Source organism: Gobius niger, assembly GCF_951799975.1.
Source record: "Gobius niger genome assembly, chromosome: 9".
NCBI classification, from domain to species: Eukaryota; Metazoa; Chordata; class Actinopteri; order Gobiiformes; family Gobiidae; genus Gobius; species Gobius niger.
The window spans coordinates 4,125,313-4,150,703 of NC_136860.1; the positions used below are offsets into that span (position 1 = coordinate 4,125,313).

General features: G+C 43.0%; 1 protein-coding gene across 8 annotated transcripts in view; it reads right to left on the bottom strand.

The window, feature by feature from the left end:
- tns1b (tensin 1b) overlaps positions 1 to 25,391 on the bottom strand; it is a 256,725-nt gene that overhangs the window by 226,357 nt on the left and 4,977 nt on the right. Inside the window, exon 1 of one of the 8 annotated variants that reach the window (XM_079562815.1) lies at positions 6,258 to 6,280. The exons of the other annotated variants lie outside the window; for them this stretch is intronic. Within the exon in view, the coding sequence (XP_079418941.1) occupies positions 6,258 to 6,272 (15 nt within the window). The 5' untranslated portion in view covers positions 6,273 to 6,280. Of the gene's footprint in view, positions 1 to 6,257; positions 6,281 to 25,391 lie in introns of those variants that run through there. 8 annotated transcript variants of the gene reach the window in all.

Genomic DNA, 25,391 nt, shown 5'->3' on the forward strand with positions numbered 1-25,391 from the left:
TCATGAAAATCACATAAATGTATTTGCTCGGGTGAAAAACACACGGCAATAGTGTTCTAGGGTTAATCTTCTTCTGAGGCTGTTGCAGCGTCGCGGCAGCACCTCACAAAAAGCTCCTCCTGACGTTCTACGTTTCCAGGAAATGCTCCCTCATTTCACCTCTCCATCTCAAGCACTATGCTTAGCTTTTATCCACTTTGAAGGGGCTTACGGAAGAAGTTCATGACAATCAGGAAGTTAAAGTACTTCTTTTAGATCAATATTACCTTTTCTAACCAACCAAGTGTAAGATAGCAATAAAGAGGAGTTTGAGATTACTACAAAAAGCATAAAACCCACTCTTGAGACTCTCTAGCTCTCGGTAGCCGGCTGCCTGACCCATGCCATCACCAAATACTGTTAAGTAAGAGAAGAGCTGTATCTGAATGTCTGTTCTTAATGTAGGCAGAAAGGACTCGCTGTTTTGTGGCGGTGCCCAAGTGACCAGAGGAAATTAAACACAGAAAATAAAAAGTAGTGAGCATTGATTGTCACTACTTAAAAGTTTCAAGTTATCTTTTCTGTGTATTTTCAAAGCAATTGGTTTCCTGGATTTAATCCAGTAACCCTAACTAGGCAGCCTCAATAATGAGAACTTGAACAGTAATTAAAACATATATGAAATGTGCAAGTAATAATATTCAATTGTAACCTGGAAAGAGCCAGATTGATACTACAGAGCCAATAACATTTGTACTGACATAATTGAATCGTACAGGGAGAGGTCTCACGTCTCACAGCAAATCCATTCAATGTTTAGTTGTGAAAAACGTTATGTGTATTTGTGTTATCTGATACAACAAGCCTCATGTTTATTTGTGATCGCTGAGTTGTTAATTAGTGTCTTTTTTGCCAGAGCCAGTTTTGGTTCTGTCCGAACGGTGAAGGCGGGAGTGGTTCAAGATGGATTCTCGTGTGTTTGTAAACTCACAAATACCACGAGAACTCAGCCTGCTGGAAAGGTAAAGTCCATTGAACACTACTGGAAGTGAGTGAGTAAACTGTACTTAAGTTAAGTTATCTGGACTTGATGAGTTAACTGTACTGGGTAACTGACTGTACAAGAGTGAGTTACCCACTTGTAAATGATCAGCCACATTATCTTGACTTTTCAATGCATCTGGTTATTTCAAGTAAAAACAACTTTAGCAAACTTGTCAGAGTTACTTGATACATTTGCTATAGTGACTGAGAGGTTAGGGAGGAGGGTGGACAAGTCTTTCGGTTGAGGCAGCACATTTATTAATAATTGGCAGCAGACTGATTCAAAGGAAAAATTATTTCTCGTGGTTCGAACTCCCGGTCCGATTCTTTGTGAGGATGAGTTTTCTTCCAGGGAGCAAGACAGAAACATATGTAATAGTTAATTATTGATACGCGATCCAGCTTTGGTCTGGGGTGTTTGGGCCGATGAGGCTCAGGAAACAAACTTTCTCCGAGGTGACGACACTCAGCCACTGATTGACTTTCTGCTCCGTCTGGAGAGATTTTATGGTCAAAACAAAGTGCTGCTGGAAACTGTCTGGGGACACAATGAAAAGACAGCATTGACCTTTTAAAACAATACGTCCGAGAAACGCTGCGTTCGAGGAGCCGCAACCGTTTCCTCCGTTTGTCATCTCCAAGTTCAGCATGACAGCATCGCAATAAAAGAGAGCACTTTACGAACTTTGATGAAGCTGAGGGTTTAGATGACCTGCTCAGATATGGACCATATAAAGTTCTCGTCTCTGTCGCCCACATATCTGAGATGACTGAGTGGTATTTCTCCTGCGCACTTCCCCTCTTCCCCTCCGTCAACAATGGCCTGCTCTCTCCATTGTCCCGCTCGGAGCACAGCTGTGGAGAAACACTGGACCTCAACTTTCAATTCATTACAACCATTTAAGGCTGAAGTGACCGAACACTTAGCTCCACGACCGAGGGCTGAGTTATTGAATTCAGGCCTAAGCTGCATTCATTAACGGCCTCTCATTCCTGGACAGACAACAATCCTTCACAAATACATTACCTTTAAAAACTTTCAATGAGAGAAATACATTTTCCATTTATGTCAGTAATCTCCAGCAAAGGTTTCAAATTGATGTTTCTAAATGATTCCATGGCAGTGGTTTCCCTCTCTTTTGGCACAGCGGCGTTTTTTCCCGTTTCTGTGTTTTTTTAAGGTTCAGCAGATTTTTTTGCTGCAGAGTCCGAACTGGCCATGAAGGAAACAGCTTTTTAAAAAGTAAACAAACAGCTATAGCTCAGGGGTGTCCAAACAGTGGGTCAGAGATTACGGGTTAGTGCAGTGAAACCTTCACCCCGGTGAATTATAAGAGAGGTTTAATCTGTGCACCTTTATTTAGGCTTGGAACCATTTTTAATAATAATAATAATAATAATGCATCGGTTTTATATAGCGCTTTTCTGGACACTCAAAGACGCTTTACATTGCACTATTCATTCACTCCATACTTTTAAGATTCTATATGTGTAGTGTGGAATAATGAAATTCACAGTAAAACACATCTCCTATCGTTGGAGATGTGTGGTAATCAGGTTCGAAATCTAGGAGTGATCACGGACTCAGGCCTGAACTTAAACAGCCACATCAAAGCAATAACATCAGCAGCTTTTTACCATCTGAAAAACATGGCTCAGATCAGAGGAACAGTGTCAAACCCAGACTTGGAGAGACTTATCCATGTGTTTGTCTCCATTAGACTACTGGAACAGCTGCTCACTGTCAGAGCTGCAGAACATCCAGAACCAGGAAATACGACCATATTAGTCCAGTGCTCCGGTCTCTGCACTAGCTTCCTGTTGCTCAGAGAATAGAATTTAAAACAGCTCTGCTTGTTACAAGTCTTTTTATGTTAGAGCCATATGAACCATCTCGGGCCCTGAGAACTTCAGGGAGGGGTCTCCTGGTGGTTCCCAGAGTCAGGACTAAACTAGAACACTCCTCATGAGGATGTAAGACAGGCCTCAACTCTGAGAATGTTCAAATCCAGGCTGAAAACTGTTCTTTTTGCCCGTGCATATGACAACTGAAAGTATTGTATCTGCACTCTTGCCTTTTATTGTTGTTGATTCATTTTTATGTCGATGTTTTTATTTGATTTGATCTGTTTTCTTGTCATTTTATGCGACTGTGAAGCACTTTGAATTGCCTTGTGTATGAATTGTGCTCTACAAATAAACTTGTCTTGCCTTGCCTAATTAAACAAGAAGTCAGAGGGCCACATTTGGGCACCCTTGAGTGAGTTCATGATCCAAAGGTCTTTGAGCTGCATTTGAGACCCACAAATCCACAGAATTCTTCTTCTGAAACACTGAGGAGGCACCAAGAGCCTGCACACCTGCAGCACAGTGGAGGCGTCACAAGAGGAACTACAGGAAACAAAAAAGGGGCAAGCGGGGAGGTATCCGGGCAAGACTCACAGCTGAGCCACACAAGAGAGGTGGTGGGAAGGACCCGTCTTATAATCTATAGCTTCATCAGGAGTCCATTTTTATTTCACATGACAAAGTATGTCAAACTGTGAGACCTGGTTGTCTGGAACTTGGAGTTTGTTCTCGCGGAAATATCCAGTAAAAGTGTTCAGTATGTTGAACTTAATGCTGTGATGTAACTCTACCACTACAGGCCCAAGTTAGACTCATATTATTTAAACCAAAACAAAGCACCTGAATTGAAACCCGTCTTCTGGCTCATGTGGAGTATCTGGATACATGACCAATTAAACAGACTGTTAATGATTGGATCAGGAAATAATGTTAAACCTCCTACACTGTGAGGAACATAGAGGGAAATTTGGAGGCAGAACAGGGTTGGAGCTGGGAGGTCAAGGCCGTCCTCTAAGTCAGTGTTTTCCAACCAGGGGTACGGGGACCCCTGGGGGTACTCGAGGACCTAGCAGGGGGTACTTGGAACTATTTCAGATTGAAAAAGGGGAAAATGTAACATAATTTTTATAGGAAAGGCTATATTTTTCAGTAAAATGTGTTGCTTTGGGAGAATTTTAGGTTTATTTTGACTGCAACATTGTCCTTTTTCTTACAAATACTACTTTTAAGTAATTACTTAATAAATAAACTGTAACACCCTTGAGGTAGGGGGTACACGGTTGACCACTGAAAGGCCAAAGGGGTACGAAAGACAAAAAATGTTGGGAACCACTGCTCTAAGTCTTGAAACATTTGTAAAATGACTCAATCATCTTAAAACGAGCGCTCTGTTAAAGAGGTTCTACTTGAAACAAAGGGGAAGAAAAAAAAGGTCAAACATCATGGTCTTTTTTGGTGTTGATACTGATTACTTTTGGGGTAATGTTGGTCAAAGCTAATACTTTTACTGGTCATAAAACTGGTTCATTTATATCATTAACGTGTAAAATAATGATACTCCAAGGACAAAAAGAAGGTAAATGCAGTGAATTGTGTTCCTCGTTAAACCAAAACAACAGTGTTTACGACGGATCAACACGGAGAGTGAAAGTGTTGTAAAAGTCTGACCCTCACAGCTGACGCTCGGGCGACAAGTGGCACCACAGACTCTCTGTGAGTAAAGTATGTCTGCAGGGGGAACTCCAGGACACTTACAGTCGCAGAGATACGAGGTCATTATTGCAGACTAAAAACTGGTTTAAAAAATGGTTCATGAGACTAAAACTGTGAATAAAATAGGAAAACAGGAACAGGTCCATGTGGGAGAAGAAACAGTAACACATCAGTAAAGTTGGTCAAATGGATGTGAGATTTAGTCAATTAAATTTGCATGAAATTTCTGACCAAAACTAGGTTGTTTTTTTGTCTAAGACTAAATTTAAAGTTAACTCTGGCGTCAGTGCGATTGTTAGGACTATCTGGAGGCTTCAGCCGCACAAATCATAAATCATGAGCTTTGAATTCTGACGAGTCACTTGTGATTTTAGTGACTCAACCGTTTTTAAAATATCGGCCGATAACAGTCGAAATCTCCAGAACCAAAAGTTTTTAGATTGGAAAGAGCTTAGAGACTTAAAGGGACAATACGGGGTTTAAAATTTTAAAATAATGTAATTTCCTCCCTCTACATGTTCCATCCATGTCCTAATGTGTAGAATGAGCTCAGACCTGTTCACCACAACTGCCTTTAAAATCCTGTCACTCAGAAAGTTGCTGCTTCGGGTCTGAAGTGCCGTCATGCACGAGTTTAATATAGAAGCTGCAGTTACACATAAGACCTGAGGTGGCAGTGGAGAGTGTAAAATGGCAAACTTGCATCTAGTCCCTTTAACTGCTGCCAAAAATGCTTTTTTTAATCAAATGAACAAACCAAAGTTTATCTTTTGAGATGCTACTTCCATACTCAAATAGTTAGCTCCGTTAAAGGGGCTAGATGCTCATTTTATGCTCACTACTGCCACCTCAGGTCATTTGTGTAACTGCACCTTCTATATTAAGCTCGTGCAAGATGGTAAGTAACAGCTTTTTGAGTGACAGTGCAGGATTTTAGAGGCAGTTGTGGTGAACATGTGTGAGCTCATTCTGCACATTAGGACATGGATGGAACATGAGGTTGAGGAAAATACATAATTTTAACATTTTTAAACTCCGTACAGTCCCTTTAAGCGCTAATCAGTGATAAAAGACCGTTTTGATTGGACAACATCAAAATCCTCACTCTCCCACATAAAAAAACACAACACAAACCAACTGAGGGCAATGACGTCACATCTCGGGAAAACAAGCCCACATGAACACGAAACAGCTGCAGTTACATGAACATAAATCACCTGTCAGCAAATCTCACTGACCATGACATTAATCATGTTTAGTTGTGACTTACAATTAGCATTTTTGCTATAACCTGGCATCTCCTCTCTCCTAGACTAGTGCTGATTGTGCATTGTCCCTGATCAAATAAAAAATGAATTCAAATTCAAATAAAGTAAAGGGGTAATCCAAAATGGCTCAGACTTTGGTCTAACAAAACTCTCTCCTCCTCTCTTACTCACTTACCTTGAATGCACCTCCTGCTTTACCAGCTAAGCTTAACTGTGGCACAATTCACAACATCATTTCAAAAACATTGACCCAAGCATCAACAATTCATCAAACATTGAGCTTTTCTTCAAGTTTTTTGTATCAAACCTCAACAAACGTCACTGAACAATCCTCAAAGCCTCAGGTCAGCCGCCTGAGGACGAACCTCTGACCCCGAGTTTCCCAAAAAGACAAACAGCTCCTACCTTCCACAGCTCCATCTCGTCTTTTCTCTCTTCTTTAAAAACGCTGCACTGTCCCACACTGTCCCACACTGTCCCACACTGTCCCACACTGTCCCACTCTGCCCCACACTGTCCCACACGGTCCCACACTGTCCACACTGTCCACACTGTCCCACACTGTCCCACGATCCGAGCCTCCCTGTGAAAGTGTCGCGCCCTCTTCCTGACACACTTCCTCGGGTATTGTTCGCGGACAGAGGAAGAGGAGGAAGCGGGCTCCATTTTGGAAAAGCTGCGTCAGGACTTTGCTGAGGACACGGGGACCGGCCGATACGCCAATGTTTGTGTCGGAAAAGGTTAGAAAAGGGACAAAATGGTGGACACTTTCAAAACAATAATAAGATAATAAAGATTCAAAGTGATGAGCTCGATGTTGGTCAGATCAAAGGACTTTCAGGGATCAGATGAATGTGACGGGTTTGTGAATTCAAGCACTTCCAAATAACGATCAGGGGAAACATTTGGACATGTCTTTCCAAAACTGTGTCTCTCCCGTTGAGTTGTATCGGCTCCTTCGCCGACACAAATGATCATCTCTCTCTCACTTTTTCTTGTCTTTTTTTTTATTTTTTTATTCTTCTGCTTGCTTCTACGCTTGCCTGTCCAGCCAGAAAACACACTTTTTCTATTCTTTACAAAGACGTGTATCTGGGATCAGGGGTGATTTCTTTGAATTCCCAATGGGACACAAATGGCACCCAGCCCTATAGGCAAGACTCAACTTTCTGAATGTTTTTGACACAAATATCATTCTATAGGTTTGTTTTCCCTATCCTTTTGTTGTGACACACTTTGGATATGGAAATGTTTGTTTTTTGAAATGTTGGTTATCTATAATCTATCAAATCTGAACATGTGCAATCACACAACAGTTATATTGGAGGAGGAACCTCTACTTCTGAAGTGAATTCATGAATTTTCACGGCTCCTCGGAGGCGTACAAGGACCAGGTAAGGGACCACAAGTCTCTATCCACTTTTGTTCCAAAGTTATGTCAGAAAATCAGAGATGTTGTAGATGGCGGGAACATGGACCTCATAGGGTTCAAAAATTAAAACGCAATTCGGTGCCCTCTCCAGCAGATGGCGCCCTCGGTGGCCGCCTATGCCCGGGGCCGGCTCTGATGCATCGGCCAAATGTGAACGATCTATGTTGTTTTTGTCTCACAAACTTAGAGACTAGATGGAAGTTGGTCATTTTATATACTCACTGCTGCCACCTCAGGTCATACGTGTAACTGCAGGTTCTATATTAAGCTTATGCATGACGGCACTTCAGACCCGAATTAACACCTTTCTGAGTGACAGTGCAGGATTTTAGAGGCAGTTGTGGTGAACAGGTCTGAGCTCATTCTACACATTAGGACATGGCTGGAACATGGGGGAGGAACATACTTCTTTTTTTTAACATTTTTGAACTCTGTATAGTCACTTTAAGGATTAGAGTAGTCATTAACAACTTGGATCAGATTTTAAACGAGAATTCAACACAAATGCGTAACAACTGTTTCAATCAATGTATCACAATAATACTTTGTATAGACGGCAACAAGAAGAAAATCCTCATAGAGAAGATGAAGCATCGACAAACGCAGGCACATTCTTGTTCTTCTTATTTTACAAGCAGTTAAATAGTTCCTATACCTGGAGAACTTGGTCTGTGATTGGACTGATATAAAACCTTTCAAGAATTGACTAGCTGTTGGCAAAGTTCCAGACGGTCCGGCTTTTGAACGGAAACAAAAGGAGTGGAGCTGGACTGGCAAACGCTGCAGTCTGTTTAGACAGAAACCAAGTCCAGGCGCAAGTTCAGAAGCTTTCCAGAGTCACTTTTCATCATTTATGCGATATTCTGCATATTTCGGGACAACAATATTTCTCCGAATGCCCGTCTCTGCCTCTGACTGAGTTTAGTGAGTGTTTTCCAGGTGGAGCAGCTGCCATTGCTATTGTTTCGGAAACATCAAAACACATGAGGCCTGTCAGGGAGAGGAGTGTTTGGACAGAATATGGAAAACACAAGCAAACTCTGCCCCCTGGTGGAAGACACTGAACACAGCCATTGAAAAAGGGACAGAATAGGCCGCCTTTAGAACCATAAGTGATAATAAGCCACAAATGCATCAGTGCTGCGGATTTCCACCTGGACACATTAGCGTTGGCACTTCCTGGTTTGCATTGGGGCCGCATTTGTGATTGGTCCTGAGCCGTAACCCGCGGCGACGGGAGCATCAGCTGCTCTGTGTAAAACGTAAATCAGCGCTGACTTTTACTGGGCCTCGAGTGTCCGACCGACGCACGACCGAACCGTTAAACTTCAGAGGACGGGTTTACGGGGGCAGGGCGGGTCTGAGGGGGGGGGGGGGGGGGGGGGGTCTGTCTGTGGGTTTTCAAGTAAGTCTTTGGTTTTCTTTAGCTGGAGATTACAGACAGTGATCACTCAGGTGGCATATTGAAAGATGCCCCTGAAAACATGGCAGAGTCTGAAGTGGAGAAAACATCATGAACATTATCTACATGGAATTATCTAGTATCCATTCCAGTTATGGAAGGGGGATATTTAAAAGCATATGGGACACATCGGGAGATTATTGGGTAAAACTTCAGGTGTAAAATGATAAATGGACTCAGCTTATATAACGCTTTTCTTCCTTCAGTGCTAAAGCGCTTTACAGTAAGGAGCCAGTCACCCATTCACTCTCATTCACACACCACATAGACACTGGAGGGTGGGTGAAGTGTCTTGCCCAAGGACACAACCACAATCTGGAATTCGAACCCCTGACCTTCCGATCATGAGACGACCCGCTCTACCAACTGTGCAACTGTCTCAATGGGAACAATTTTTAGAACAATCTACTGCAGTTCTTCATTACCCAAATCTAAAAGCTTCTCTACTGGAGCGATAACAGCCATACAAGATGTAATAGGACAAAAGACCCTTAGGATTAGGGCTTAAAGGAACAGGCCACTGTTTTTACATCCTGCGATATGTTCTTACCTTTGACGAGTTCATGTGTACCTGTCTGGTCTTCACGCAGTCACGTAAACACAGCACAGACGGCGTTAGCATTTAGCCTCTCCTCCTCTATAGCTCCAAACCAGGTGAAGAGAGAAGCTACTAAGCTCTTAACGTTTTCTCTATTTAAATATGGTTACGTGAAGTGTTACACTATAAAGTATAAATACACAAAATTAAACAATGTGGATTTTCTAAGCGGCTAAAGAGGGGCACTATATTTTCAGGCGTAATAATACCAGGAGTAGTTCAACATCTGCGCAGTAATATCTTCACTTTTACTGTGCGGACGCCATATTTAAATTGGGAAAACGTGGAAGAGCTTGGTAGCTTCTATCTTAAATGGCTAAATGCTAACGCCGTCTGTGCTGCGTTTACGTGACTGAGGACACGCGTGAAGACCAGACAGGTACACATGAACTCGTCTAATGAGCTCAGGTAATAACAGATCTCAGTATGTAAAAACGGTGGCCTGTTCCTTTAAGGTTAGGGCTAGAGTCTTATTACATTCTGTACCTACAAACTACTAGTACATATTATTCCATTGTGTATCTAACCCATAGGCACAGGTTATTACAGATTCTTGCAGAGCTCAATACATTATACTGAATGTAGTTTGGTACAATGTATCAAGGCGCTGTAAAATAAAGTGATACCCTAAGACCTACCTTGCGTTTTTGTTGGTTTCTTGTTGCTTTTTCGTCACTTTCGTTGCTTTTTTTTTTACTGTGTTCTTGTTGCTTTTACAGAAAGGTTTTGTATCATTTTTGATGCATTATTGACCCTATTTTGTTATGTTTTTATCTGGGTTTTTTGTCGTGTTTTTATTGCTTTTTGGCACTTTTTTGTCATGTTTTTTTTTCTCTACAGCCTGTAGGCCAGGGCAGAGCCTCATTTGAAATGTAAGACCTTTTAGTTGATAACTAGTTAACTCCTTGTGGAAAACCTGTTTTAGTAAATCATTTAAGAGTGGTTTAGTTTGGTCCTGGTTTCAACAAATGACCAACAGTTTCAGATAAAGTGGTTATTTTTGATGGTCTGTTTCTTCTACTTCAAAGTTTTTGTACACATTCCCTTAGGCTAATACTAAAATATGAATAACTGTGGCTGTAGTCTTCTCTCTCTTCTGTTGCCTGGCTTTTTGAAAACTCCTATATCAGGTTTGTTTTGTAGAGAAGTCAGGGCAGACTCTCCTCTGAAGTGAGCAGATAAAAGCCGCCGCTCACTGTTGTCTGACTGAATACTTTTGAAGTTTACAGGCTCCTCTCGGACACACCCCTCTCCCAGAGTAAACATCCTCACGTGTCCTCGGCTCCGCTCGCTCTTATACCAAACGCCACACTTCTATTTAAAGCTGTTTAAGTTATGTGTCCAGAATAACAATCTAAACCGTGAGTGTGAACACGTCCCAGGCGATAACAAACGCCGTATCAAACCACTTCAGAGAGACTTATCGGACTTGTTCCCAGCTCAGAGGACAAAGGGAGGGCTCCGTTACTCTATTTCAGGACCTGGGACTGCAACAACGCTCGATAAATACTAAACTTACTATCAGAATGTAAGTTTGATACAATATGTAACTATGAAGGACTTGGCTTACGGTTAATATCGATGGAAACAAAAACTGTCACAAAGTCCAGCGTCTTCTCTCTCAGCACATAAGAACTAAGGTCACATGATAATAAAGGCATCCAAATGTGGAGACAATACACAAAATAACACAGAAGGAGCTGCCAGTGCTCACTAGACACCACCACTGTGGGCAGGAGAAACTGGTGCTTATTTTAAGTACGTTCTGCACTTGTCCTCTGCATTTAACCCATCCTTCGATGCCACTGGGGCAACCCGGAAGGAGCAGTGGTCGACGGCAGTGCCGCGCCCTGGGACCCATCTCCATGATGTGGAACCTGGCTGATGGTCAGAAACAACTGGCTGGAGGATTCACCTGTTGCACATGTTTTTACCTACGCAGACACGGGGAGAACATGCAAACTCTACACGGCCCTTGTGGGAATCAAACCTGGGACCTTCTAGCTGTGAAGCGGTGCTAACCACTGCGCTACCGTGGCGCCCTGTATTCCTGTGTTTTGACTCTACCAAGTCTTCATCAGGACACATTGAAAATGATGGGATTGATGTTGCTCAGATGAAAAGACTTTCCACCATAAGATGAAGGTGGTTTGTGAATCCAATCACTTACAAATAATTGAATCAGAATAGTTTTATTTCCCTTATTTGAGAACAGGTTCACAAACAAGGAGTTTTTCTCGGTACAATCGTGCAACATGAAACATAAAACATATAAAATAAACTATAAAAAACAACTATAGGCTATGGTTATAAGGGCCCAATCACCCACCTTAACGTGGTGGAGGGGTTTGAGCCCGAATGATCCTGGAGCTCTGTTGTCGGGGCTTCGTGCCCCTGGTAGGGTCTCCCAGGGCAAACAGGTTCTATGTGACGGGTCAGACAAAGAGCGGGTCAGACGCCCCTTATGAGAGACCAACAGGCCTGGTTAATCATGAGGCCGTCCTTCTGTGGACCCACCACCTGTAGGAGGAGCCATAAGGGGCTGGTGAAATGTGATTTGGGCTCCAACAGCTGTTGTTGGAGCCACACAAGTGGAAGAAAATGGATGTATGGTTATAAGGGCATGCATAGAGAAGATTAAAATAAATAACAATATGATAAAGAAAACAACCACAACAATATGACATGGTGATTGTACTCACAGGTATGTGTTTATTTGGCCAAGACAAAATAAGAAAACATTGCCACCAAATAGGTTTCTGTTCACTGCTCCTACAGGTCTCCCCATCAGCACTGAGGATGGGTCAAATGAGAGAACAAATATCCCTCTGGGGATTAATAAGTATTCCTCAAACTTAACCATAGGTGGCCGATGTTATTACATAAGGTGTTTATGATCTGGGAAAACATTTCGACATTTCTTTCCAAAAATTTCGTGCAAAAACCGCTGACCCATGGTCACTGCTCTGGTCATTTGAAAAGTTCAAAAGACTTGTGCACTATGTGAGCTTTGATTTGATTCATGTCAAGGCAGAGTTATTAATGACTTGAGTGTCATTAAGTTAGATTACCACTGGTACAAAATCAAAAATTCTTCAAAAATAATGAAATTGTGTGACAATAATTACATAAAAATGTGTTGGAAATCCAAAAGTTGATCCAAAACATAGGATTTTTTATGTGAACTACATCCCTTCCTTCCTGTTATGTCCGTGAATCTTAAGAAATAAAATATGTATAGATGTTTTTAGTGTAAAAAATATATAAAATGAAATGCAAAAGGATTCAGTTTGACTTGCTGAAACCCAAATAGACTTTTTCATGTTATTTATACAGAAGATAATTAAGACAGAAAGAGAAATACTAAATATTTCCACAGTGATCCCTGAAATATGTGAGAAATCTGCAATAATGTTTGAAACTGTGAAACTCGGCTCCACAAACAGATGAACTAAGCTCAAACCCAAACAGACTGAAGGAAACAGCTCTGTTCCTCTGACGGTCTTTATTATTAGAGAGAGTCCGACCCGAAACATTATCCCGCTCCGTGAAACGCACGTGTCGGCCGCGCCCGTCCTGAACGCGGATAACTGACCCACGAGGAGTGTCCCGTCCAGGAATCCCCCACGACACGCCCCGACGTCAAACTATTCCCAACAAAGCCCCGCTCAGTCTCTTGTACGGGTGCATAAAGAAGTGTCTGAACGAGCAGTGAAAGGCGGTAATCCTCCACACATGCAGAGAGTCCAGAGGCATGTGCTCGTTTATTTATAAACCCCAAAACGCTGTCCGCACCGGCAGCTGACCAGGAGGAGCTAACAATATAATCATGTCGCTGCATTAGGCTAAAGAGGCTAACCACCCTGCCACAGGGACACATGCCTTTAGCTCTGGGCCTGTCCCTGCAAATGTGCAACATTGAAAATGGAACTGTCTATCCCCAAACAAATGAACGGAGAAGCCAGGGCCAATACTAAACTATGTCATGGTATTTATATCATTTCTGTGTTTTTTTAGCAATAACATGTTACAAGAGGAAGTGTGACCCACAAAGAGCAGAACTGAATTTGAGTTAGCGTTTAGCTCAGGGGACACTTTGGGCAGCACGGTAGCGCAGCGGTTTGTGCTTGTGCTTCACAGCTAGAAGGTCCCGGGTTCGATTCCCACCAGGACGGGGCCTTTCTGTGTGGAGTTTGCATGTTCTCCCCGTGTCTGCGTAGGTTTCCTCCGGGTACTCCGGTTTCCCCTACCACTAAAAATGTGTACAATAGGTTCCCCTCTGGGGCCAGGACTCCTCTGAAAAAGAGATTCTTAATCTCAGTGGGACTATCCTGGCTCAATAAAAGTCAATACAAAATACTTTTAGGAGCTAATTTGTATCTAAAGGAACATCTCCAAAGGTCTGTACATTTATTAATAATTGTGACCTCACCAATGTGTGGTTGATGGTTGACAACAGCTGAAAACAATTGGAACATAATTTGCGACGATTGATGGCTAATTCTAGCTGCTATAGGAAAAATACATTGAGGAGGCTAATAACTCCTGGATTAGTCGACCGCACCGCCTTTGTTACACCCGACCCCGCCAGACCTCTGAGACTAAGCAGGAGGGGCCAAAACACCAGGAAGCCTGGGTGAATGTAGTGAGTGAGTGGTTGGAGGTGGTCAGAGGGGCCGATGGCGCAGACTGGTCGCCTCGCTTCTGTCAGTCTACCCCAGGGCAGCTGTGGCTACAATAGTTGTACAAGTACAATAGTAGTACAATAGTTGCTACCACCGAGTCTGGTCAATGGCCTCAATAGTCTCCATGCAGTCTCAATGTGCATGCAGTCTCAAGCAGTTGTGTCGCGAACACTATTTGTTGTCCTCCACCTGTGAGAAGTTTCTGTGACGTCCCTGCAATGTCTCCAAGTCGAATACCAAGGAGATCTCACACAGGCTCCATACGATTCTTTGAGATCTCCTTGGTACCTGACAGGTCTCGGAGACATTACAGGGATGTCACAGAAACAACGAATAGTGTTTGTGACATTGCCACAACTGCTTGACACCACGGAAACCTCTCAAAGTTCATGCAGAGACGACCTGGAGACTCACCTTGTCTCCAGGGGACGTCTCGAAGAAATCTTTGTGACCAACTAGTCTCCAGGCTGGTGAGACAGGGACCTTTGTATGCACCTAATCAGTCCGGGTTGTGGAGACGTTGCGTAGACAACTTATACACTGCGTTCCAAATTATTATGCAAATTGGATTTTTGTGTCAAAAAGGTAAAAAAAAAAGCAATAATAATGAAACTCATGGATGGTATCGTGGCTCAGGGCTCTATGAATCACTGACATAAATCTCAGAGACCTGGGATGATTAGTTGTCAGGTTAAGCCCAGTTAAGGGAAAAACTACTGAAAAAGGGTGTTCCACTTTATTATGCAGATCATCATTTTCAAGCAATATGGTAAAGAAAAAGGGTCTTTCTGCTGATGAAAAGCCTGAAATAGTTGAATGCCTTGGTCTAGGTATGAAAACCTTCGATATTTCATGAAAGATTAAGTGTAATCATCGTACTGATAAGAGATTTGTGGATGATTCAGAGCACACTCCGTTTTGTGCAGATAAAGGCACAATATGGATGGTTTCTGCCAGACAAACACATCAGATTAGGAGAACAGATGCCACAAAGCAGCATACAGGTATTTGAAGCTGCTGGTACCTCTGGAGTCCCCCGAACATCAAGGTGTAGGACCCTCCAGAGGCTGCAGTTGTGCATAATCCTTCTATCCGGGCCTCCCCTAAACTGTAAATTGAATGTTCATGAACAGAAACGGCAGTGGCTCAGAAATACATGAGGACTCATTTTCAAACAGTCTTGTTCACTGATGAGCGCCATGTAGCCCTGGATGGTCAATTCAATGGAGTAGTGAATGGTTGGTGAATGACCACAATGTCCCAACAAGGCTGTGACGTCAGTAAAGAGGTGGCGGAGTCATGTTTTGGGCCAGAATCATGATGAGAGAGCTGGTCGGCCCCATTAGGCCCTTTTAGGCTCCCTGAAGGTGTGAAAATGACCTTTGAAAAATATGTGGAGTTTCTGACTGACCACTGTCTTCTATGCTACAAAAAGAAGAGCCGTGCTTTCCCGAACAAAATCCTCTTCATGCATGACAACGCACCATGTCCTGCTGTAAAGAATACCTCTGCATCACTGGCTGCTATGGGCATAAAAGGAGAGAAACTCATGATGTGGACCCCCTCCTTTCCTGACCTCAACCCTGTTGAGAACATTTGGAGCCTCAACAAAAAATACTTCTATTAAGGTGGGAGGCAGTTTTCATCCAAACAGCAGCTCTGGGAGGCTATTCTAACATCCTGCAAAGAAATCCAAGCAGAAACTGTTCAAAAACTCACAATTTTAATGGATTTAAGAATTTTGAAGCTGCTCTCACACAAGAGCTCCTATGTTAAAATATAACTTGACCTGTTAATATTTTTTTGATTGAAATAGCTTATGATTTCAGTAAATATGACCTCCTAATGCTACAAATACAACAAATGACCATTTTCAGTTAATTACAAGCTTTAAAATGTATTGAAACGATGAGTTGCATAATAACTTGGAACAGTGGATTTTGAGGCTTTTACTATATTTATTTTTGAAGAAAATACTGTTATCACTAGGAAATTTTTTCCACCACATTTAAATGATCCTCTACCAGTTAAAGACTTAAAAATTATGCTGACTCTCATTTGAGTTGACAATTTAGAAAATCTTAGAAAAATGTCATTTGCATAATAATTTGGAACGCAGTGTATAGCGCTTTTCCACCTACATTAGGCACTCAAAGCACTTTACAGCAAGGATCCACTCACCCATTCATACTCTCATTCATACACCAATGAATGCAGACACTGGGGGCAACGTGGGTGAAGTGTCTTGCCCAAGGACACAGCGACAGGGTGGGATTCGAACCCCCGACTTTCCGATCATGAGACGACCCACTCTACCATCTGTGCCACTGTCGCCTCACGGACAATGGAGTGAATGAATAATGCCATGTAAAGCGCTTTATAAAACCAATTCATTATTATAATTACGCTAGAATCGAACGCCGCTTCTCCTTTTTATTTCTATAATCCGGGATGGATGATGTGTGTGAATGAATGGGAGTTGTCAGAGGCCTATCTCACCGGCCTGGAGACAAGTTGGAGACCCGAGTTGCCGCTGGTCACAAAGATTTCTTCGAGACGTCCCCTGGAGATAAGGTGAGTCTCCAGGTCGTCTCTGCATGGTCTCTGAGAGGTCACACTATTTGTTGTCCTCAACCTGTGAGACGTTTCTGTGACGTCCCTGCAATGTCTCCAATACCTGTCGGATACCATGGAGATCTCAAAGAATGCATGGGTGTGTGCGCCTGTCCATGTAAATGTGACCGTATTTACCTGTATGTTCATAATCCAGGCCCATTCACCTTGTATGTGTTTCAAACAGAGCATGAAAGAGTCTTCAGTGAGAGGCAGGAGGCAGGATAACCCCGCTGTCACTCTCCGACATACCTTTCCATTCATCTCTCACATTACCTCATTCCGTTTCCAGATAACATCGAATCCACAGCTCATTTCCTACGTAAACCTCTCCTAAACTTTCTTTTCTTACGGGTCACGCCTTGCTCCATTTACACTCTTCGTCGCTAGAATTCCCCTCCGGATTTTGGGGAAAGTGCGGCCGACGTTCCAGGCGGGACACCTCCGGACTCGGCGCTCGCTGGAATGTCCCGAAGCGCCGAGAGAGAGAGAGAGAGAGAGAGAGAGGGGCCTTCAAAACGAAGCGAGGGTGAACGGTAACAAAGATGTGTCCCGGCTTGTCTCGAAGCTGAGCAGAGACAAAAGGGGGAAAGTAACTGGGCGAGAGGAGGAGGAGAGGGGCGGAAGTGGAGACATGGGGGCGAGAAAAACAAAAGTCACAGTAAAAAGGGTTAAAGGTCTTTTACATGATCTTTTTCTAGTGGAATTAAGTTTGCTTTGTCCTTCAGTATATTGTGAAGAAAGACCTTTGAGCATCTAATTCCAAAGCCTTTTTATCGAAGGTGAACTAACAGCCGCTGTATCTGCTTATGACCATGGGCTACAAGGTTTGGAGGTGGGTCCTACTGCTTAATGGATCGGTCAAAGGCTGATCATAGAAGACAAAAAGAGTTCTTCTTATATCGAACAAATCAAAGTATCAAAGCAAGTACACAAAAATACTATAGGCCTGATCTTGTGTTTAGTAAGTGGCTGGACAGACTCCCATGGTGATGTCATGCACAGCTCCTCCTCATGCTTTTCCTCCTACAGACCATAGGTGTTCACGTTCCTGTGATGTGGAGTTTGCTCCTTCTTTATAGCCCTAGAGCAGGACCTATCCATATGTTCTCTCTCTCTCGGGACATGGACAGTGTCTAACTCAGAGCGGGAGAAACAGTTTGTAGTTTGTCCTGCAAAAGCTTGCGTGAGGCTGCATGTGATGTTAACGTAAGAGGAGATCCAAGGGGATGCAGAAGAACGTGTAGTCAGCGCTGCTTGTGGCAAACGCCTCAGCCGACCCCTTTTGAACCCCTTTCCCTCAGGATATTGGTGAAAGCGCTGCAGGACTGTTGTGGGTGCGCAAGACAGAAGCGATGTCGCTCCTCTTCAATTCATTTCCAATGGGACAAGCCCGACAAGGCGTGTGAAAGCCCATGCTCGTCCACGTAGACGTGCACACGCAGGCTTGCGACGCGATACAAGAAGGTTGAGAAATGTTCAAATTTTGTTGCTGTTGCCTGACACTACAACCAATCAGTGAGGATATTCAGTGCCTCTCGAAAGTATTCGTACACCTTGAACTTTTGCACATTTTGTCATGTTTACAACCCTAAACATAAAGCTTTTATTTCGATTTTTTTACTGAACGTTCACACACAAGTAACAGACAACTGTGAAGTGAAAGCAAAATGATACATGATTCTGTTATTTTTCAAAAAATAGAAAATCGAAAAGTGGGACTTGCATAAGTATTCATACAGCATGAATGAATGAATACTTTGTGAACCCCCTTTTGCTGTAATAACAGCACAAGTCTTTTGGGATCTGACTCTACAAGATTTGCACATGTAGAGACTGACATTTTAGCCCATTCCTCTTTACAAAACAACTCCAGCTCTGTCACATTAGAAGGAGAGCGTTTGTGAACAGCAGTTTTCAGATTATTCCGATTTTCAATAGGATTTAGGTCAGGACTGTGACTGGGCCATTCTAACTCATTAATATGTGTTTTTAAACAATTCCATTGTAGATTTATTTGTTTAGGGTCATTGTCCTGCTGAAGGTGAATCTCCGCCTCAGCCTCAGTTCTCTTGCTGACTCCAGCAGGTTTTCCTCCAAAATGTCCCCATATTTGGCTCCATCCATCTTCACAACTATTCTTACAATCTCCCCAGTCCCCGCTGAGGAAAAGCAGCCCCACAGCATGATGCCCCCCCCGTATATTTGACACTGGGGATGGTGCACTCAGGACCATGAGCAGTGTCAGGTTTGCTCCATACATAACGTTTTACATTTGGGCCAAAAAGTTCAATTTTTGTCTCATCTGACCAAAGCTCCTTCTTCCACATGGAGCTGTGTCCTCCATATGACTTCTAGCAAACTTCAAACAGGATTTCTTATGGCCTCCTTTCAATAATGGCTTTCTTCTTCCACTCGTCCATGAAGGCCAGATTTGTGTAGAGCACGACTTATAGTTGTCCCATGTACAGATTCCCCCAGCTCAGCGGCAGGACTTCACAGCTCCTCCAGAGTTATCTTGGGGCACTTGGTTGTATTTACCAGTGCTCTCCTTGTTTGATCTAATATTTTAGATGGGCGACCGTGTCTTGGTAAGTTGGCAGTGGTGCTTTACTCTTTCCATTTCTGAATGATGGATTAAACAGTGCTCCGTGAGATGTTTAAATCTTGGGAAATCTTTGTATAACTTAATGCTGCTTTAAACTTCTCCATAACTTTATCCCTGACCTCTCTGGTGCCCCTTGACCTTCATGATGTTGTTTAGTGACCAGTACTCTCCGACCACAGCTCTGAGGGCCTGAAAGAACAGCTGTAATTATACTGAGAGTAGATTACACACAGGTGGCCTCTATTTAATGGTTAGGCCAAGGTGTGAACATTCTGGAGTCATTAGGAATGTTATAAAGGCAATTTAATGCACTCAGAAAATGCTGTAAGAATACTTATGCAAGCTCCACTTTTCACTTTTCTATATTTTGAAAAATAACGGAATCATGTATCATTTTGCTTTCACTTCACAGTTGTCTGTTACTTGTGTGTAAACGTTCAGTAAAAAAATAAAAATTCAATCTTTGTGTTTAGAGTTGTAAACATGACAAAATGTGCAAAAGTTCAAGGTGTATGAATACTTTCGAGAGGCACTGTAATTGATAAAACAACAATCTGGTCATGAGATTTGGGTAATGACCGAAAGGAAAATCGAGGATCCCGAAATAAGTTTGCAGGGTGGCTGGGCGCACCCTTCGAGATCGAGTGAGGAGCTAAGTTACCCGGGAGGAGCTCGGAGTAGAGTCGCTGCTCCTTCACGTCGAAAGGAGCCAGCTGAGGTGGCTCGGGCATCTGTTCCTGACTCCTCCTGGTCGCCTCCCTGAGGAGGTGTTCCAGGCATGTCCTATTGGGGCAAGGCCCCGTGGAAGACCCAGGACACGCTGGTGGGACTATGTCTCTGAGCTGGCCTGGTGTCGCCTCCCCCCCAGAACAGATGGAGGAGGTGTGTGTGGATCGGGAAGTCGGGCATCTCTGCTGAGACTGCTGCCCCCGCAACCCAGCCCCGATAAAGCGGAAGAAAATGGATGGATGGATGGATGGATGGATGGATGGATGGATGGATGGATGGATGGATGGATGGATGGATGGATGGATGGATGGCGGTGGTATTATATCAATAATAGTGGCAATTTGAAGAAAATAAACTTTTTTTTTTTTTTTCGTTAAATAGTTTGTTATGGTCCTAAATCATTCCTAGCTTTTTTGATGCATTTATAACTTCCAAACTCTTCACTGGGATGAGTTTATTAAGCACATTTCACAACATTCCCGGAGGTAAACTGTTCTGGTAAACTGCTTTAGAGACACACAGCTCACAATGCTCTTTCCCCCAAACGTCTGCTCCGTCACGCTTCAGTAAGAAACGATACAGTAACGAACACCTTTCCCAAAGCCCGGGTTTTGCTAAACTTTGACCGCACTTCCTCTCCTCGTAATGACCACTGGCATGTCAGCTCGAAACAGCGGGACCCTCCAGAGTCAACAAAGGCTCATTCTGAGGAGAGGCCTGGGGGGTGAGGGGGGGGGTGTCTCGGGAGAGTGAGCACCTGTCCATCATCGGGACGGACCACAAAAGGACCACACAGGGCCGACACCGGGCTGACGAGCCAACAGCCACTGCCAAGTTCAAGTCAAGAGGCAGGAGAGCGGTCCACCCCCTCATACCACACACCCACACACACACACATATACGCAAACACACACACACACACAAACACACACACGGGCTGAGAAATGTCCACAGAGCAGAGCAGAGAAAAGACTGTGTGAGTTCTACAGACAAGTCAAAGAAACATAGACAGGGACACAGACGAGCCTTCCGGGCCACAAAGAAGCTTCTCTAAAATCCTGAATCCTGTCTTTGAACTGCATCTTTGATTTCGGAATTGCAAATCAAAATATCCAGCAGTTTCACTTCTTGATCCTAAAGTGACAATAAATACTAATAAGATTAATACAAAAAAGACATCACTCCGCGCGTGGCTGCATGGAGTGAAGCTATGGCGAGTGTTTTCACTTCGCTATGAGAGCTCTCCAAGAGATCAAGCATGTCCTGGATTTGTATAGGACCTCAGGAGGAGTGTTTTGGGAGCTGTCACTCTGCGAATGGTGATTAAAAGATCACTCAAAGATGCGCGAGTGGCTCCAGACACAGCTCCAGGTCTGTTTTTGATGAGAGAACAACATTGTAACAGTAGATTTTGCATTATACTCCGCCTTTGAGTATCTTTAAATGCAGTCTCATCTTTTATTTCACATATTTTCATTATAGTCACTATGTTGAGATTTCCACTGTTGTGGGATTTTTGTATGAAAAATATATTTTTGGAAACAAAAAACAATGTTTCCATTTGCCCTTGTCACTTGGTAAAATTGTGGAATAATACTATTTTTCCATCAGAGTAAATGGGGAGTTCTGGTCATCGCTACGGTAACGCCAAGAAACATATGACAAGGGTTTCATTTACTTTTTTGATTGGAACGACCAAATGGGTTTTTCTGACAAATTTTGTTATGTTATTATCACTTTTATCGCACTTTTTTTTTTTACATATCAGAGCAAATGGAAACATTGTTTTTCTGATTGCTTAAAGCAGTACTAAGTAACTCATGCCCCTAGAGGCCATAAGCGCAACTGCAGGTTGCGTTTTTTTTTACTTATTAATTGTCCGTGAGAGTAAATACTACGCTGACAGAAAAGGCGAAGCGAGAGAGGGATATTGTACATCCAATTACACAATGGAAATATTTTTTTTCACTCAAACTTGGCTGTAAATACTGTTTAAGTGGCGCTAGCCCGCAGTTAGCATTGCCCTTTAGCCTGTTAGCTACTTCTTCGTGATTCCATTAGTGTGTATTGGTTGCTCCGGTCCGGTGGCAGTCAAGTTGCAATTGTGGTTTCTGGCCAGAAACACCAGGGGGAGATGAAAGACCCTCCAATCATCCCATTAACACTTGTGTTACCCCCAGAGGGACTACGGGAAGGATTTATTGAGGTAAAAAAGTTACCTAGTATTGCTTTCATAAAGTTTCATAAAAGTAGTTTTGATGCTCACCACAAAAATCAGGCGAAATTACAGAGTGAACCAGACAATCCCTGTTTCCAAGAATCGCAGCCAAAATGAGCACTGAGTTGGTATCGAGTTGATATATGGATACTGTGAACCTTGCAGCATCGCAGCCTCAGGGGGGGCTGGATGTGAGCGAAGAGGAGCGGAGGCAACTCTAAATGCCCTGACTGTTACCAGCTGAGGACCAGAACACTGCTGCTAAAGGCCTGACTAGAAGCTTATGACCACATTAGTCCAGTGCTCAGGTCTCTATGCAATGTCTTCAGTCGCTCAGAGTTTAAAAAAGCTCTAATTGTTATAAGTCTCTTCACAGTCAAGAACCAAAGTACATCTCTGACATGTTCGAGCCTCCTGCTGGTCCCAGAGTCAGGACTAAACACGGTGAGAACATGGCTAACTTTAAGCTAAAACCCCAAATGAAAGGCTGTGATGTGGTCTGCGCTCTTGTCAAACCCGTAGATTCCAGCGCGGTGAAAACGTCCGGGGTTAAGTCTCGCACGGCGGCTCTGTCCGAGGTCACGCTCCTCTCCTCACACAGAGGGGCGTTTGTTCGGCTCGGGGGGGCTGGGCAGGTAGAGGTGAAATGATAGGCCCCCCAGGAGAGAGAGAGAGAGAACACACAGAGCACTCACTGTTTCCAACCGAGGATCCGGAGGAATGTCCCGCAGTCACATTCAGGCAGAGCAGAAACCGACACAATGTATTCTACTGAACTCTTTTCTCAACTCTATCACGACTATTGGTGTCTTGTAATGTTATGTGGCCGATGTTCAATACATTCATGCTCTATCCTGAGCCCTACAGATAAACTGGTCTCTCTTAAAACAAGAATCACATGCATTTCAGAACAGATTTATCAATGTTTAGGTTTAGGAAGCTTTATCTGAAGATTGAGCAAGTAACAAAACAAAAAAGCTGCCACTGGAAAAGTCAACAAATGCCTGAAGTTAATGATAATAATAAGGGCACAACGGCAATCTCCTGGACCTCTTGGTTATAGGACTCTACCATATGAGCCACTGTTGCTTCAAAAGATCATCTTTTTTTTCTGTTAAATTCAGGTCTACACTAAAATACAGACTCACAGGTCGTATTTGTCAGCTTTGTCATGCTTAACTATACTATCACTAAGTTACAAAAGTCCACAAGAATCGCGTAAAATCAAATCTTGGGTCAGGGTCTAAGGCGTGGGTGATTTAATGTGAATTCCTGAGCATGTAAAAAAAAAAAGTAAGTCTCTAGCCCATTCCTGTGCGGAGTTATGGATATTTAAAGAAAAATCCAGATTGCTCACTCCAGCCACTAGGGGGCAGCTTAAATTAAAAAAGGAAACTTCCTCATGTGTCCAGCAGAGGGCACTGACAAAATAAGAGATCCGATAATATAACCAGCATGTTATAGCCACGTGGTAAATGGTCAGTCTGCTTCAGGGCGGCTGTGGCTACAATAGTAGAGTGAATGAATAATGACTTTATGAAGCACTTTGAGAAACATGTGATACAGGCTGATGAAGCACAATGAGTGTCAGCCATTATCCTTTACAATATATGCGGCCCCCGACCTGCCGCGGGGGCTACATTTCAGCCCTCGACCCAAATGACTTCGACACCCCTGGTCTAAGAAAACTATAAAATAACTACTTTCACGTTCAGCTAAGGAAGTCGCCTTACTGAAGATGAACCTATTGTGCATTGTTTGGGTTGATCGAGCACAGAGAGGAAGCCCATCCAGAAACGGGGAGAGTAAGCTCCACAGAAAGGCTAGTATGGTTCAGGAATTGAACCTGGGACCTTTTGCTGTGAGGCAAGAGAAGTAGGGCTGAACAATATTGAAGTAACTTGTGATATGCGATACCACTGTGAAATCGCAATATAATTTGGATATTTCACAAAACCATTTGAACTCAATAAGTTCCATTCTAATTAAACACAAATTGTAAGTAATTCGTCATTCAGCAAATTGTCCCGCCTTAACCGAGCACATTTTTTCCAGTTTGGCTTTACCCAAATCTACAAGCTTCTTAACTGGAGAGCAACAGTGTAATGTCTCATTTGAAAACTTAGGCCTACAAAACTGATCCTACCTTTTTGTCACATAATTGAAGCAGTTTTTTTTTTTTTTTTGAAGCTTTTTTCCAGACACTTTTAGATTTGCATAAAGCCAATCTGGAGAAAATGTCCTCTGTTCAGGAGGTTAAAGAGGCTAAAAAACAAAATCAGCACCACAGCAAGACTATAATTAAACTAAATTAACAATTGTAACTAAAACTTTACCTGGAACTTTCACACATTTACAAATTCAGTGCATTCAGTGCTGAGTTAGCAAAGAAAGTGTGTCGATCTCAGTGATGTTGCGATATATAGGCCTGTCACGATATCAAATTTGAAGTTCGATATATTGAGACAGGAAAGTATCGCGATAAGTAAGGATTAAACAACGAGGAGCCGTGCATTCGACGGTTATAATGCACGACGCGGAGTCAAGAACACCACGACGCGCAGCGGAGTGGTGTTACTCCGCGAAGTGCATTATAACCGTCGAATGCACGGCTCCGAGTTGTTTAATCCGCTTATACCATGGTCCCACAAACGTAACATTTATAATAAGTATTTGTTTCATTTACTAAACTCACTAAATATGCCAGACCACCGGGACTATTTTATGTTGGTTATTAGCCGGTCACCGAAGGCTCGTCTCAGAGCGAGTCATTCTCCGCAGCTACGAGGATCTCAGTCAGGTGCAACGAAACAACATAAGCACACGCTGCATCGCCAGAATCACAACACAACAGGACTAACCCGGCACTTTTCCGTGGAAGTAAACACCGATATGCGGCACTTGTGGGCAGGAGTTGTTTCACTTTTACGCTGTTTAATAGATCCATGTGTTTAACCTGAAGCTAGCTAGCTAGTTCAACGAGCTCAACTGTTTATGGAAACAGCTGCGGTGGAGTCCGCTTTCACCCGGCCCCCACGAACTGAAACTTTTATGATTGACTTTACTAATCCAGACAAATATGCTTCAATGCAGGATCATTTTATGTACGCCTGAAAATCATGAATAGTGCCTTAACCGTTTTCAATAGAAATGGAAAGCTCATATTTTATTAACAGTAGGCTAACCTAGCTGCT